General features: G+C 32.3%; 2 protein-coding genes across 2 annotated transcripts; one reads left to right on the plus strand and one right to left on the minus strand.

The window, feature by feature from the left end:
- Positions 1–3,733: 3,733 nt before the first annotated feature.
- On the plus strand, positions 3,734–9,027 carry LOC18603004 (CDPK adapter, putative (DUF1423)). The gene is made up of 5 exons (XM_007034719.3): positions 3,734–4,048; positions 4,561–4,989; positions 6,242–6,798; positions 6,920–6,980; positions 7,775–9,027. The coding sequence occupies exons 2-5, from the start codon at positions 4,611–4,613 to the stop codon at positions 8,215–8,217; spliced, it is 1,440 nt and encodes a 479-aa protein (XP_007034781.3). The 5' UTR covers positions 3,734–4,048; positions 4,561–4,610; the 3' UTR covers positions 8,218–9,027.
- Positions 9,028–12,131: 3,104 nt separating this feature from the next.
- LOC18603005 (heat shock protein) lies at positions 12,132–13,391 on the minus strand. The gene has a single exon (XM_007034720.3). It carries the CDS (start codon positions 13,054–13,056, stop codon positions 12,283–12,285), a length of 774 nt encoding a protein of 257 aa, XP_007034782.3. The 5' UTR covers positions 13,057–13,391; the 3' UTR covers positions 12,132–12,282.
- Between the last annotated feature and the right edge of the window lie 2,444 nt (positions 13,392–15,835).

Raw genomic sequence — 15,835 nt, forward strand, 5'->3', positions numbered from 1 at the left:
ATTTTAACATTTCCATTAACTATTTATTACCCTAGAATAACCTTCATTTCCAATTTGATTAACTAATAACAGATTATTTGCGCTGTAAACAAATAAAATTGAACAGCCTGTCGGAACTTGCGCCTGAAAATCATGACATTCGTAAAAAAAATATATATATATATTCTCATAAAAGGTAAAACAAAGGTGGACAGTGCATTTCATCTGCCTAACTCTAATTAACTAATATTAGAATTAGATTATAAAAAAAATTAGTTATATAAATATACCATTTAAATTTTTCTATAAAAATATATATTTCATAATACAAAATTTTTATTCCAATACTTCATTTTATAGTTTCGCAACCCGTAACTTTCAGAATAAGAAAACTCCTCATTTTGATTAACGATAACAATATTTTGAAAATTCACAATAAACTAATCCAAAAAGGTACAAAACTGACAACTAAATATAATATATATTAGACAAGTGAATGACAAAATAAAAATTGTTATTACTTTTGTAGTTATTTCCTGTTTGGTTTGAAAAAGTTGAAACGTTTCATATTATTATTACAAAAGAGATTAAGAGCCTGTTTGGTCTGATTTTTTTCTAACTTAAAAGCTAGAATTATAATATTATAGGAATAATTATAATATTTTTTTTACGTGCAGTTGAAAATGTATTACTTGTTAATACCTATATTTTTATAATTTTAGATTTTTATTAGATTCAATAAATTGAGATTTTCTTTTCTGCTAACTATAATACTTTTCTTTTATGTGTAGTTGAAAATGCATTGCTTGTTAACACGTATATTTTCATAATACAAGATTTCTATTAGATTCAATAGATTGAAATTTTCTCTTCTAACTATAATACTTTTCTTTTGTGTGATGAATATTCTATTCCAATATAACAACATAAAATGGATAAATATTTGTTTAAAAACAAAAAGAGACAAAAAATAATAACATAATGTGAATAAGTATTTGTTTTCAATTTTTACGTGCTTTAGTTTCTTCTTTATTTATCAAAATTTGATCACTATCACAAATTTTTGGATAACATACTTGCCATGCTTGCCCAACAAAAATCTCAGTTTGACCGGGTGGTTTAAGGTGCTAGATTTAAATTTAGGTCGAGTGGTCTAAGGTGTTAGATTTAAATTTTGATACTTGGTTTAAAATACTAAATTTAATTTTTTGGATATCATACTTACCATGCTTGCCCAACTAAAACTTCAGTTTGGCCATAAATTTAGACCTTAATACAGGAGTGATCTATAATATTAAATTAAGTTCTGATACGAGTGGTTTAAAGGATCAGGACCAAATTTAAACTATAATACATTGTGTTATGGACTAAACCCTTTTCTCAAGTTCTCTAATAGCCACAAAAGATCTGAAACTCGAATGAAACTTTCTTCATTTTCTATCCTTATTGTTGAACAACTTGTGAAGTTGAAAAACTTTCTGAGCTTACTAAAATGAATTGAATTATAATCAAAAGTCGGTAACAAACCCCTTTCCATAATGGAAGTTAAAAGAAGGAAAACCAAGAGAGACATTAAACTTGTCAAGTTTGCTCCTCTAAAAGGATTTTCCTTTTAAAAGATTAAAGGAACACTGAAGAATGCAATAGAATGCTCTGGAATCAAAGAGAAAGTACTGGGAAATATTTTTCTATGAAAAGAGAAACTCAAAAATAAAACAAAGAACGTAATAGAATACTCTAGAAGTAGAGAGAAAATATTTGACAATATTTATTTGTGGATTGAACTAATAAATGGTTTACGAAAAACTTTATATACAAGAGAATTAACGTCCTACCTATGATTAACTAACATCTAATCATACTTACATCAATAAATCAACAAATAGTCCAAATTCCTATAAATAATTATTTTAACTGCTCGTGATGTGCATGCGACAGCTTCAGTCTTCCTTGTACTGCATAGCTGCTTCACTCTTTAATTTTCAAGTATAATTCACTAATCAATTTCAATTTCCTTAATAAAAAAAATTGTCTTCTCGAAACTTCTTTTTTGCTACGATTGCTAACATTAAAACATTATAGCCGTGGGACTATGCTTTTGATTTCTATAACAATTGTTAAGGCTGCTAGTTTCTTGTCCATTTGTTTTGTTTGTTGTGACACACTCTAATGGCACGTTTGGTTCGTGAAATAGACAGTAATAAAATAAAATAATTGTTACATGAAAATAAAATAAAGTGAAAATATAATATAATAAGTATTGCGTAATTTGGTATGATGAATGGAATAGAGTAGGAATAATTATTATGACTTATTACAGTGTTTGGTTGGTAATAATAGCTTTGGAATAAGAAATGAATAGAAAATAAAAAGATAAAAATACATTTTATTATATATAATTATTTATTTTTATTTTATTTTTTAAATATTAATAATTTATAATTAATTAAAATATTAATATTTTAAAATATTAATATTTTAATATAATTTAATTATTAATATTTAATTAATTATATTTTTATAATTTAATATTATTTTGATTAAAATATTAATAATTTTTATTTTTATTTATGTTCATTAAAATTTTTAATATATTAATAATTTAATAAATAAAACATTAATAGTTTAAAATATTAATATTTTAATAATTTAATCATATTAATATTAATAATGTTTAAATTATATATAAAATATTAATATTTTAAATTTTACAAATAATTTATTCTTTTTTATTTTATTTTTTTTTTTCATGGATCGGTCTCCAGAAAGGCGACCGATGTAACAAAACGTCAATCTGGGGCACCATGTGGCCAGATCTAGCCACTACGGTGCCAGATCGGTGCTTCTCCACGACTGGATCTGACCGTGGAGTGTCAGATCAACCGTGAGATCTGGTTGGGAAGCAGCAGATCCGGTGCTTCCCGAGGCCAGATCTGACCGTTGAGTGTCAGATCTGACTGGATTTAGGTTGAATGTTGTCAGAAAGGACTAGATCGACGCTTTTCGATCATATTCGGTTGCTGTCGCTTCCGCCAATGCCGTCGTCGGTGTTGAGTTCTAATTAGAGAGAATGAGAGAGGAAAGAATGTGAGAAGAGAGAGAAATAAAAGGTAAAATGAGAAAAAAAGTATTTTTAGATCTAGGGTTGTAATATTTTTTAGTTATAAGAGGTATTTTGATCATTATATATTTGAAAGTTATTCCATGTCTCATGGAATAGATATTACCGGGGGAGAAGAGAATAGATAAAGTTAGCTTTTAGCCTATTTGATGGAATTTTTATTTCTGCAAAATTACTATTTTGTATCCCAATTTTATACCAAATAAAGGTATAGGAAAAGACCGAAAATAGAAGAGGAATAGCATACCTATTCTCTATACCAAACGTGCAATAATAGTTTTAGCAAATTGGGTATCTATGCAGTCTTCAATGCAAATTATTAAGAAATTTTATCACTATCTTATCATTTGAATGAAATGCTTTATTTTACTTGCCAGATTTAAAATACAATCTCTGCTATTTTTTTGCCAATAATAGGATTATCAGATAATTTTAACCTTTCCATTAAATATTTATGACCCTAGATTAACGTTGATTTCCGATTCGATTAACTAATAACAGATTAACTGTGCTAAAAAAAATTAACAGCCTCGTAAGAATTCGCGCGTGAAAATAATGGCGTTCGTTAAAAAAAAAAAATTGCTCTCCCGACAAGGGTAAAACAGTCATTCTATCTTCATGTGTTAAATTTTTCCTACGACGGCAAACAAATTTTGCCTCTGAGTCCATGATTCCCCACACTACTCCCTATTGGGGTTTATCTAGGGCTTCGTTTTGATCTTCAGTCTGTTAAAAAGATTTTATTTCTCACACTCTTTTTGTTTTCTTTCCCTGTAATTACACCTAGAAAGCTCGTCATCTCTCTTTTCTCAGATTTCTTTTTTTTTTGGTTTATATTTTGTTATCTTGAAACCTCGAAATTGTTTGATTCTCTTTTTTTTTTTAATGATTTTAGTTTTGGCAGATGCAGAGATCGTCTCCCTCTCGTGAAATTTAAAATACAATCAGGTGATTTTTCGTTTTATTCCTTCCATTTCCCTCTCTTTTTCGCTTGAATCAAAGAGTTAATAGATGAAAATTTGATATTAATTAACGTTAATAACTTACATATGTATGTTGAATCACGGAACACCTTTCTCGTAATTTGGATCGTTCGAGGAGATTCTTGAATAGCTTATTGGATGCTAAAATAACCTACATTGATTTATTTATTTGTTAGTTTTTGCATAATGCATTGGATTATGAATTCTTTTATTTCTTCACTGGAGTCATTGATCTGTATTCTGGAACCGGTTGATTAGTTCAATGTGAAATTCAATGGTAGCTTTGCTTTGTAATTGAATACTATAAATTTAGCTAGGCAAATCTTTGCTTTCCAAGAAGAACTAAATTGCAACTGCTATAGGAGTTGGATAATGAGTTATGGATTTGGTGATGTGTTTGCTAGTTGCGTTGGGATAACTGAAGTGTTTTGTAGTCTGTCAATTGCTAAACATATCCAAAAAAATTTTGAATGACAGTGAGTGCGGTGTTCTAGCCCTTGGCTGCTTATCAGCTAAATTTGAATTTTATGGAGCTTGATAATACTAAGGAAACTAATAGAAGCACGCCTAGGAAAAGGGAAAATGGTCTTCATTTGAAGCCAGTCTCGCCAGAGGCATCTGGTGTAGGCTTGCCTTATGCTCCTGTGGATTGGCCTAAGAAGGGTGATGTATGGAGCTGGAAGGTGGGGAGGAGAGTTGCCATCACTGGCCATTTCTTGGATAGATACCTCTATCCTCCAAAACGCCTCCACAAGCTTGACAACTCAACTAGAAGGAAACGTGGTTTGGCTAGTAAGCTTTCAGTTGAGCGATTTCTCCAAACGGCACTCCCTGGCGCAGACATCAGTGCATTTTTTGCTTCATTCAGCTGGAAAGTCCCTGCTAAAAAGCATTCGTTGACAAATGGTCAGCTCCCAATATTGTGCTTTTGTTCTTTCTATTCTCCAGTTTACATGTGCTCATTTGAGTTTTTTTTTCATTTATATGGTAGCTGGATTTACTTCTGCTTTTTTTTTAACCTGTATAGTGTTGTAGTTATTCTTTCTCGATATACATGAACCGCATCAGTCTTTAAGTCATTTGGCCTTTTAGTTGGATATATGGTTCTGTGCTAAATTCATTGAATCCTGTGTCTGACTGTTTGACATAAACTACACTTAACAATACGATTCTCTGAATCAACTTAGACTGTAGTGTTAAGATACTGTTCACCAACATCTTTGGGTCACAGATATATTTGGTAGCTCCTTTTGGTTGAAGTATATGTTTGACTTGTTGACAAGATTACTCTTTCCTTGTGCTGGGAGTATTGAAGGACCAATCATGGGCTTTTGTTAGGAATGTTTTCCTTCCAGTTTCAATCAAAGGCTGTTTTTGTTCTATATTCTTTCTTTTTTGGATTTCTTAGATTATGAACCATGAAATGCTTTAAGTCTTTGTGCAGGTTGAGGTTTTCAGTCACTTCACATGTTTTAGTTCTTTGATAAATGAAGAGTTTTAGGAAGGAGAAAAATGAAAAAAAAAGCTATTGATTTCTAGTTCTACTGTTTTGTGGAATTAAAAGCCATTCTTGAAACAATTTTGATTGTATGGATGCAGCTTTTATAGTTTAATCTAACTTTGATTAACGAAGAAAATATCCAATGCGACCAACAAAAGGATTGATGTTCTCATAAAAGTTATGTTTAAACTGATTAACCTGTTAGTTTCTTGTCTGCATTCTAGATGCGTCGTATGTATCTTAGAGCATTAGCCCCTGATGACAAAATAACTCTTGTGAACCATTAGCATCTTACTGCTGAATATTAGAATCAAGCTTCTATGTATGACAATCATATTCTTCAGTGTGATCATTGAGTTATTAATGGTATTCTTTTCCACATGATTTATTATTTGTTCCATGAACTTGAAAACACGAATCTTATGAATATTTATAATGGCATTTCATAGGTAATGGTCTTGTGCTTTTAATTCGTTCTCTTAGTGTTTTATCCCTTTGTATTATCGAAGGCTGCATCCTTACTACATTGCCTTCTTCTTGAGACAGCACTTATAAAATGTCCTCAAATATTTTAAGGTAGTTGTTCAAGATGTCTAGTTTTAACTTTGAACTTGTTTTCATTGTCTAACAAACTTTTGCTGCTTTATGAGGATGCAGTGACACGGACTTTCTTTGCTCCACCTCCTGAAGAGATAGCTGATCTTTCAGTGTCTGACCCCCAGTCTGATGGTGTGACTTGTAAGGCTGGAAATAAGAAGTGCAACAGTTTATATGCTGAAGCAGAAAGCCCTTCTTTGGTTCCCTTGCCTTGTGATCTTTGCTGTGGTGAACCTCATTTTTGCCGTGACTGTTGCTGTATTCTTTGTAGCATGACTATAGACTTGAAATATGGAGGCTATAGTTATATCAAATGTGAAGCAACGGTGGATGGTTGTATATGTGGGCATGTTGCTCATCTGAACTGTGCTCTTCGGTCTTACATGGCTGGGACAGTTGGAGGTAGCATTGGGTTGGATGCTGAGTACTACTGCCGACGTTGTGATGCAAAGACATCACTGGTTCCACATGTGACAATGCTTTTAAAAACCTGTGAATCCATTGATTCTTGTGATGACATTGAGAAGATTCTGAATTTTGGTTTCTGTATTTTACGTGGTTCGGGGAAGACCGATGCAAGGGAGTTACTGGATCGTATTGAGTTGGCTATCACAAAGGTAAAGCCAATACAATCTAGTTACAAGGCTTACAGATTTCTTGCTTTTGCAAAAATTTTTCTTTGTGCACTTTGGGGGTTTTATTTAATACACTAGTAAGAGATTTTGGTATTTACATCAGCTTAAATGTGGGACTTCTCTTGAAGATATCTGGAAAGTGAAAGAAAGTGCTATTTCAACAGGTAATTTAACTGTAAATCTCATGCATATAAATTTTTTTTTTGAATAGCCTCATGCATATAAAAATTAATAAAGTCACAACTTTGCATTAGCTAGTAATGCATGAAATATTTGATTATGTTAAACTTGCATCAAAATATTTGCTGTACATTTAGAAATTGAGGAGTTTAAGAAATAACCGCACTCTTTTCCTTTGTAAGATGGGCAGTTTGTTTGTAATTTTGTCTTCTTTCAATCAGTTGGATGTTAATGCATATCACTCACACGGTGGTTTTTCTGGAAAATTACCCTGGCAAATCCAGATGATTGTCTGTGCATAAGAATATGAATATGAATTCTATTGCTAAACCCTTTTTACTCGACTTTCAGTGGGAAAATTTTTCCTTCCATTGCCTTCAATCACGTCGTTTGGGTATTCATGATATTTATCAGAGTCATAATTTTTCCTTAGATGGTATAGAAATATAATGATATGTGATTGGTATTTTGAGGGTGGACCGAAATACAGACATGTAATATTAAGCAACATAGGAGAGAGAATTCCAGAATTTAAACACGGATAGATTTATTGAAGTTTGAGAATTTAAACCATCTAAGCTTGAAGATATGAAATTACATTTCTTAGTTTGTCCCCTAGGTCTGGAAGAAAGGCTGAGCTGTAAGCTGAAAGAGTAATTGCATTTCACTGTGTTTATTATTTCCTTATTACCTTTTTATAGTTATTTCTGTAACATCTCTCTCTTGTATGGTGCATTAAAAACTTAGATATAAAATCATCATTTTGGTTTATTTGCAGGTGTCTTCCATAATGGAAATTTAGAGCTTGAACCAACAAATCATCAGGACTCTCTAGATATTAGACCATTTTCAGTGTCAGTTCAATCAATTTCTTCTGATTATCAGAGTGAATACCTAAAACTCGAATATGAGATTGATCAGGTTCTTCAGGCTCTGAGAAAGGCACAGGAGTCTGAATATAAAATTGCGGAAGAAAAGCTTTATGGTCAGAAGAATTATCTTCGCAATCTTTATCAGCAACTGGACAAGGAGAGATCTGAACTGTCACATCGGGCATCTGGAACTAAAGCAGATGCATTGCTGAATGCTATCTTGAACAGAGTGGATCAGATAAAAAAAGAAGTCATGAAACTCAAGGAAATGGAAGTAGTGTCCAATGGATTTGGAAGGACTCCTAAAGGTACTCTGAAGGAACACTTTGGTTTGGAAATTGAGGACTAAATCATTTTGCATAACAATGGCTTAATTTGTCCGATGTACACCAAATTTCGCTGTGAACTGTAGCACATCCTTTGAACTTACCTTTACATCTTTGACGGTGAAGTTGCATAATGCAAAAATAGGTCATACCATGCACCCCAAGAATTGTGGGTCTAACCTCCTAGAGGATTCGGAGAAGACATGTGAAGGCTGTTACTAAAGGAATACTGAAGTATAGAAATCGAAATTGAACACAGCCCCTAGGGCAAGTATATGATCATACAAGGTTGTTGGCTTTATCAGTTTAATCAGTTTTCTCCAAGTGTCGTATATTTCATTGAAAATATGTTGCGAAGCTTGACTGTTAGCAGAGAGGGAAGTTGGATCACTCATCTGTTCTAGGTATGATTTGGTAGAACCGCTGTCAGAGAAGCCACAAAAAAATCCTGTGACTCTGGACAAAGTTGCGTACCATTCTCACTTTAATGAGTAGAATGGGGGCTCTGTGATTGGATATAATGCCTTTTGATACTAGAGTTCTTTGTGGCCCAGCGAAACAAAAGCAGCCTTTGTGCAGAGAATTTTTGTTCTCTCTAATGGAGAAGATTCAAAGTTTGCATTTCGCTGGTTCTAGCATTGACCATCTTGTTTAAGATATTTAACATTATAACCATCTTGAAAGTTGCATTTAGGTATTAATTACGCATAACCCGACAGGTCTCATGGTTTGCTTTGATTAACTTTGTTACAAGTTACAAGAGTAAATTATACCACTCCCATCCTCGAGATATGATCTTGAATATTTTTCCAAAGGAAATGACGTTCAATCTATATCGCCTCTATTGTTAGTCACGCGGTAGCAATGCGAGCGGATGATTTGCCCCAATGCTTGCCAGTCATTACTTTGTCGTGTAGAGATTTTGTTGTTGTTATTATTACTATTATTATCTACAAGAAATGATCCACTTTATGTTATTATATAAAATTAATTTAAGATGTAATGATTTATTGAATTTCATACTCTATTACATAAATTTGAAATTAATTAAAAATATTTTATTATTTATTTGATATAATAAAGTCGACTGTTAAATTTATATTAAAAAGGATAACATTTCAATCAATGTAATACATTGATTTATAATTTTACATGTAAAAAAAAAATATATATATATATATATATATAAATGAATTGTTAAATTTAGTAATTGATTTGTTAAAATATTAATCTTAGATAAAGTGATGTAAACTAATTAATTTAATACTTACATAATTTGATATTCCGACAAGAGTCAAAAAAAAAGAAAGGCAACAGTAAAAAATACACAGACGGTCAAACCTACAGGACAGATTCGACAACTTCTTGAAATTCTACTCAGCACCAAATACAATTACAAATGTTATATAATAAGGTAGGCTTTGTGGCAGAGCATTAAAGAAAATTGCTAAGTCCTATTTGGGTAGAAAAGATATAAAAAGTCATTGTTTAAGTTATATTTCTGTTGAAAATATTTTTCTTCAATTTTTAGCAGCAATCAAGGTAACAGGGACATATCTCTCGAACAAGTGACTGAGGAGCTGATTTTGATTTTCAGATGGAGAGAGGCATAGCGGAAGCTAAAATAAATGTATCAAGTTCGATGTAGACTTTGCCGCAAAGCATTTAAAGAAAATTGCTAAGTCTTAATTGCATAAAAAAGCTTGTAATGAGTTGAGCGACATTAATAAGAGGATAAAAGTTAATTTAGACAGGGATAAACAGGGGCCGAGCTTTGCATAATTATGAGGTTGTAGTTTCTAAAATTTTAAAAATTTTGTGTATATTATATCTTTTTTCTCTTAATGATCTCTTCAAAAAGTTTTATTCTTTACTCTTCTTTATCTTTGACCCTCGTACACTTATACTTGCTTTTGATAATCTTAATAATCTTTGTGCTATAAATCATATGACAAAGTAGATAAAGAAAAATGCAATAATTTGCTAAAATAATCAACTAGTCCCAAGTTAAATTGGGATACACGAATCGTATGATTTCTTTGACAACTAATTCATTATATTATTATTATTTCTTTGACCCTCATAACTTGGATTCCTCTCTCGCATCTTTCCATATATATATATAAAAGAAGTGAAGCAACGAAGGGGAAATTCTTGTGTCTGGTTTCTTCAAGTGTGGTGGGCGTCAATGATAATAATGGTTTAAAGCATATGGTGAGACTGAGGGGACGCGACATTCTCTAAAATCAAAATATTTGTGAAGGAATCCAGCTTTAGTCACACCACAATTGCAAGCAAAATGATAGCAAATGAAACCCCTCCCACAGCAAATAAACGAGTTTCAATTTCTAGGAAAAGGTTTTGCAGTTAAAGTTTAGCAAAGTAACAACCCTGCCCTGGTCAAATCTCATTCTCAGCACCCCCACGCCAACCCCACTCTTTCTCTATTTATTTCATGGGCAGGATCCCAAGGGCTTGGGGACCTACGGAAACTGAACCTTGGACCTACAGCTTCTCACCCTAAAAGTTGGGTGCCTGAACCAGCATGCCCACATCTAAATGATATCCTGATCAGTGGGAACCGACCTCTTGTGGGAGGCCAGAAAGACAGTTAATCTCATTTTGGGAAAGATGTCATGTATCCTAAGTCATGTTCTTGGAAAATATTGGAGTAAATTAAGATGAGAATGCAGGTTCTGCAAGCAGTGACAACCATAGACATGGAACACTGCAATAAAAATTGAACTTAGACACTGTCTTTGGTATGAACCAAGATGAATAGATATGATAAGCAAATTTTCCACATAAGCTGATAAAGATGTCCAATTGTCTATTTCAATCAATGTACTTTACTGATAACCATAAAGCAACAATAAGGATGGATATTTGACATTATGAATCACCGGAAAGATGTAAACAAAAAGATTCATCATAATTACAAGAAAATGAATGACTAAAAGACCTCATAAGACAATGTAGTTTATCATTACTTTGCATGAGCCTGATATACTAGACGGCATATTTAAATAACCAAAATCAAAAGGCCAAAAAATGAAAGTCTAAGGTCCAAGATTCGATGGCCTTACCTAAACCAACCAAGTGGACCAAAAGCATAGATTCTTAACCACAAAGTAAGAAGAGAACCAATTCTCAACATCAACACATGAAAAATAACTTTGCTTTACAATGTTTCAGGTTGATTTTCACCCAAGAATGTACACAAAGAAAATGCAGACACGTAAAAGCACTATGAATCTCTAGGATCAAGACTCAAAAGCAATTATTTACCGAGGAATGTCAGCTAACATATAACACCTTGATTAATTACCAGAAAATGTGAAAGACAAAAAGATAGTAAAACTTGTGTATATCTTTGGTCTTTATTTTGAAAATAAATTATCAGTTCTTGGCAAAACAATAGATTGCTTTGAAAATAAGAAACAAAAACACTGGTACTGGGGAAGCTACTCTGCTATGCACCTATGGAAGGCCATTCATCCCTTCCCATTCACACAATGATGGGATGAGAAATGGAAAAGAACCCACCTTCAATCAAGCACATATTTAGACCAGTCAATGTCAAATTCCACTTCTGTAGAAAAAACATAAGAACAAAAAACATCCACTAGCATGTTTATGATCATTTTCCTCATAGTCAAGAACTTATGCTAAGCATGTACATTCCTATGAACATACCAAAATCCTAGACCTTTTCTTGACCTCAGAAAACAAAATGCACCCCAACCAGCCTAAAATACAAAAACAAGCTCATAAAACAACTATTCTATTCAAAGTTATTAGCCCAGCTAAATCCTCCAATAAAGCTCATCAAGAACATGCCAAGGAAATCATCTAAATTCCGCAACAAAAATCATAAAATTCATGCCAAGAAAACAATATCAAATCGAAATTACCATTACCATTATGCCCAGCATGCTTGAGAAGAACAATTCTTGATTTGATTCATTAATAAAAAGTAACCATACAAAAAAAAAGAAAGAAGAAAAGGCTAAGCTTCACCAACGCCCTTCAAAAACTAAAATCAAAATAACATGCAATTAAAAACCAAAGCAAGAGATTTTTTTTTTTTACTGTACAAGAACAAGCCTATTATTAGTATTACCATTTCCCATACCTCCTCTAATCTCCCCATTCCCTTCAGCTTCCCCTCCACCACCTCCTTCCTCCAAATTCTCCACTTCGCCTCCCTTAGGCACCGTCACAATTAGCTCCCCATCTTCATAAACAGCACTCGCCAGCTCCGGCCGCGTCGTCTCTGGCAGCCTAAACCGCCACATGTCAAGCTCCAAATCATCCAACAAACTAAAATCCACCAAACTATTCGACCTTATCACAATCTTAGTAACCCCAGGATGGATTTCCACCGTATGAGCCCTCACAACGTCGCCGATTCTCCCATCCGTTTCGGCGACGAACTTGAAACAGTCGGGGCTTTCCTCCACCGCCACGTCGGCATCCGACCTGAAAGGCAGTTCCAGGACGCGGCTGAAGATGTGGGGCAGCCTCCGGAGCTTTTTGTGGGACCCACCGCTCAACAAGCTCTCAGCTTGGGACCTCGTTGTTCTTGGGTTCATCTCATATTGAATAGTGATGTTTCTTTTCCTGGGCAATGGGTGGATTCTCATTATGTTTTTTGACGGTATTTGAGATTTGGGTTTTTGGTTTTTGTCACAAAGAATTGATCTTTTGGCGGTGAATTGCGAAGAAGTGGAAGGCAAGGAGAAGGCTTGGAACAAGATTAATATTAAGAAGAAAGATGCTTTGGTGAAGAAAAGTGAAGAAGAAATTTGGATAGGAATCGAAATCTTGATCAAGTTGTGGAATGGAAAAGGTGAAATCATAAAGCAATGGTGTCAATTCTCTAAAACTTTCTTTCCTTTTCTCTTTTCTCTTGTTTTTTTTTTTTTTTTGAGATTTTGATAAGGAAACCGGATATGGAAAAATTGGAATGGAAGGAAGGATTTTGAAAATTGTTGTTTGAGATTGAGTGTTGAAAAGGGAAAATAGATTTTGTGATTTAGATTTTCCTTTCTATAAAGAATGGGAAAATTGTTTGAGTGGCGAAAGAAAGGCTGTCAATGAAAATTCTATGATCTCTGCCTTTTCTTATGGTGTGCAGAAAGCTCAACGCTACAGGGGAATCACTTGAACAGATAAACAAGACAAGGCTTTGTTAATGCCCCTCAACTTCCATTAATTTTACCTATAAGGTTACCATTTCTTTTATTTTTTTAAATTATCAGTATTATTGATTACCACTTTTTTATAACTTATTTGAGCACACTTTAATTTAATTAATTAATGATTAAGAAGGACAACAGAGAGATTTTTAGCATTATTAGACAAAAAAAAAGAGAGAATTGAAATCACTTATGAAATGAATTTCTTTGATAAATTTCATAATATTGTTAAATTTAATAAGAAAAAGTTCCAAAAAAAAGAAAGAAGAAGAAGAGTTGTGAAGAATTTATAATGATCAATCAGGAAGGTGACATAAGAAGATAATAATAATAATAATAATATGGTTATTGAAAAATAAAAGATATAACATCTAAAAATTTTTAGAATTATTTAAAATTTTATTATTATGTTCAATTAAATTTCTTATATTTAGATGAATTTATAATATAAAAAATTAAAATTTATTGGGTTCACATTGAAATTTTTAAAGTACAAAAATAGATAAATTTTTGTAAAGATGATTGATCACGTATGCATAGTGGTTCAAATATTGGTCCCCTCTGATGTGATTTTAGCCAATTTGTTTTGGAGAGTGCTATCATTATTACAAAGAAAAGGACCAAAAGTTAAAGATGGTTATGAGAATATTAAATGTGGTCACCCCATCATTAATTATTGGAGTTGTTTTTTCTTTTTTTTTTTTTGTGTGGAACTTCATGTTGGAAAATTGTGCTTCTACATGACATAAAAATTTAATTTATTTATTTCTTTCATTAATTTAATTTATTTTTTCCTAATGTTTCTTCTGTAAATAGTAATCAATATGTATTTTTTTAATGATGGTCATAAAAATTTAATAGCTTGTATGTGAAAATAAAGATGATGGTGGCAGGGTAGATCCATCATGCACATGCATTGCCGGATGCTAACAATAATTGTATGCATGGTACTTACATGTCAAGTGTGACCAATTAATGATGAATTGGCTTGTTTTTTGAGTAACCACAGATAATTAATTGTTAATTTACTTATCAAAATATGTGTATATATCTAAGAAAAAAAATAACTAAGTATATTTGAAATTAGATAACTAGCAATAAATATTTAGTAATTTGATCCGGTTGATGTAAGACTAGTCAAATATTGAATTCCATTGCGTCCAAAATATTAATTGCAAAATGTTTCTGAGTTCTCATTTCATGCTATAAATTGATTGATGGGGACAAATCAATAATTAAAAATATAATATTTTTTTTTTCTAAAATTCAACATCAAGTCATTAACTACTTTGGGTTTTTGTAATAAAACTTTTAAAAAAAGAAAAAAATATTGATGATATATTTTTAAGAAAATTATGTTTTTTTTTTTTCCTTGTGTAATGAAAGTTTAATAAATTTGTGGCATCATCAACTCTTTTGCAAAAGACATTTTATTTTATTTTTTTGTTAACTTATAGATGGAAGAGGAAGGTTACATGTAAATTAGGATTAAATTAGTTTTGGAGAACATCTAACGGCTTAAATTTGAAAGTTTTTTTATTTAAATTCTGATTTAAAAACGAATAAATTTTGTGAAATAAGAAAATTTTTTGTTCCATAAAACTCAATCTTAATATACTTTTATAAGAAAGTAGGTGCTTAATTGGGATTAAATCTAAAACTGTGAAGTCCATGATTGACAAATTGTTCATCCACAAATCATTGAATACTAGTAAAGATAATACTCTACCCAACTCCTAATAGTAGGTGTTAATCATCCTTAAATTGTTTGCCTAATCCCATTCTATGATTGATTATTCTTTGGATAGAACAATGGATTTCAACTTGTAAGCACAAAAAATGCAATATCCTTAAATTTCTTGATTTTTTCCCCACCTTGAATTAATCAAATAGAACAAGAAGAAACGTTCACCGAGAGCATTCTAGCATTGAGCTAAAAGGAAAACGTGGATGCTGACAAAAGCACCCAAATAATATATTGAGAATCCAATTGAACACTTTGTGTTGCAAACATTCCGTAATACTTAAGAAGGTGCTTTTTGGCATGGAAAGACAAGGAATGAAGGTGCCATGATCCTTCCTGGAAATGATGTGCTGTAGGTTTTATTGTGAACCCCTTTTTTATCTTTTTCTTTTACATATATATGGATTTTTTATTTGGTTTGGTGTAGGCTTTGTCTTTCCCTTCAATTTTGGCCAAATGCGTGTGGTAGGGTACGGGGACGGGGAAACGCAGGGTCCCATAGGTGACAGATTGCATACTTTTTTCCCCATTCTTTTCCTTTGCCATGATGGGTGACTTTTAGCCCCTCCTATAACAAAAGCAAGCATTTTTAAAGGATGGGGGCAGAAAGAAAACCTCCGAAAGCAGGACAATCAACAAAGATGTCATGTTTCTCAAGTTTTATAATTATGGATGGAATTAACAGTTTAATCACAT

The sequence above is a fragment of the Theobroma cacao genome, chromosome 4 (genome assembly GCF_053813885.1).
Source record: "Theobroma cacao isolate CCN51 chromosome 4, ASM5381388v1, whole genome shotgun sequence".
NCBI classification, from domain to species: domain Eukaryota; kingdom Viridiplantae; phylum Streptophyta; class Magnoliopsida; order Malvales; family Malvaceae; genus Theobroma; species Theobroma cacao.

What these genes read in the sequence shown, in the direction of transcription:
- LOC18603004 (XM_007034719.3), top strand. Translation starts at nt 4,611, where the DNA reads ATGGAGCTTGATAATACTAAGGAAACTAATAGAAGCACGCCTAGGAAA. An exon ending in AAAGCATTCGTTGACAAATG is followed by an intron (nt 4,990 to 6,241) that starts GTCAGCTCCCAA and finishes ATGAGGATGCAG; the next exon opens with TGACACGGACTTTCTTTGCT. An exon ending in TTGAGTTGGCTATCACAAAG is followed by an intron (nt 6,799 to 6,919) that starts GTAAAGCCAATA and finishes TATTTACATCAG; the next exon opens with CTTAAATGTGGGACTTCTCT.
- LOC18603005 (XM_007034720.3), bottom strand. Translation starts at nt 13,056, where the DNA reads ATGATTTCACCTTTTCCATTCCACAACTTGATCAAGATTTCGATTCCT.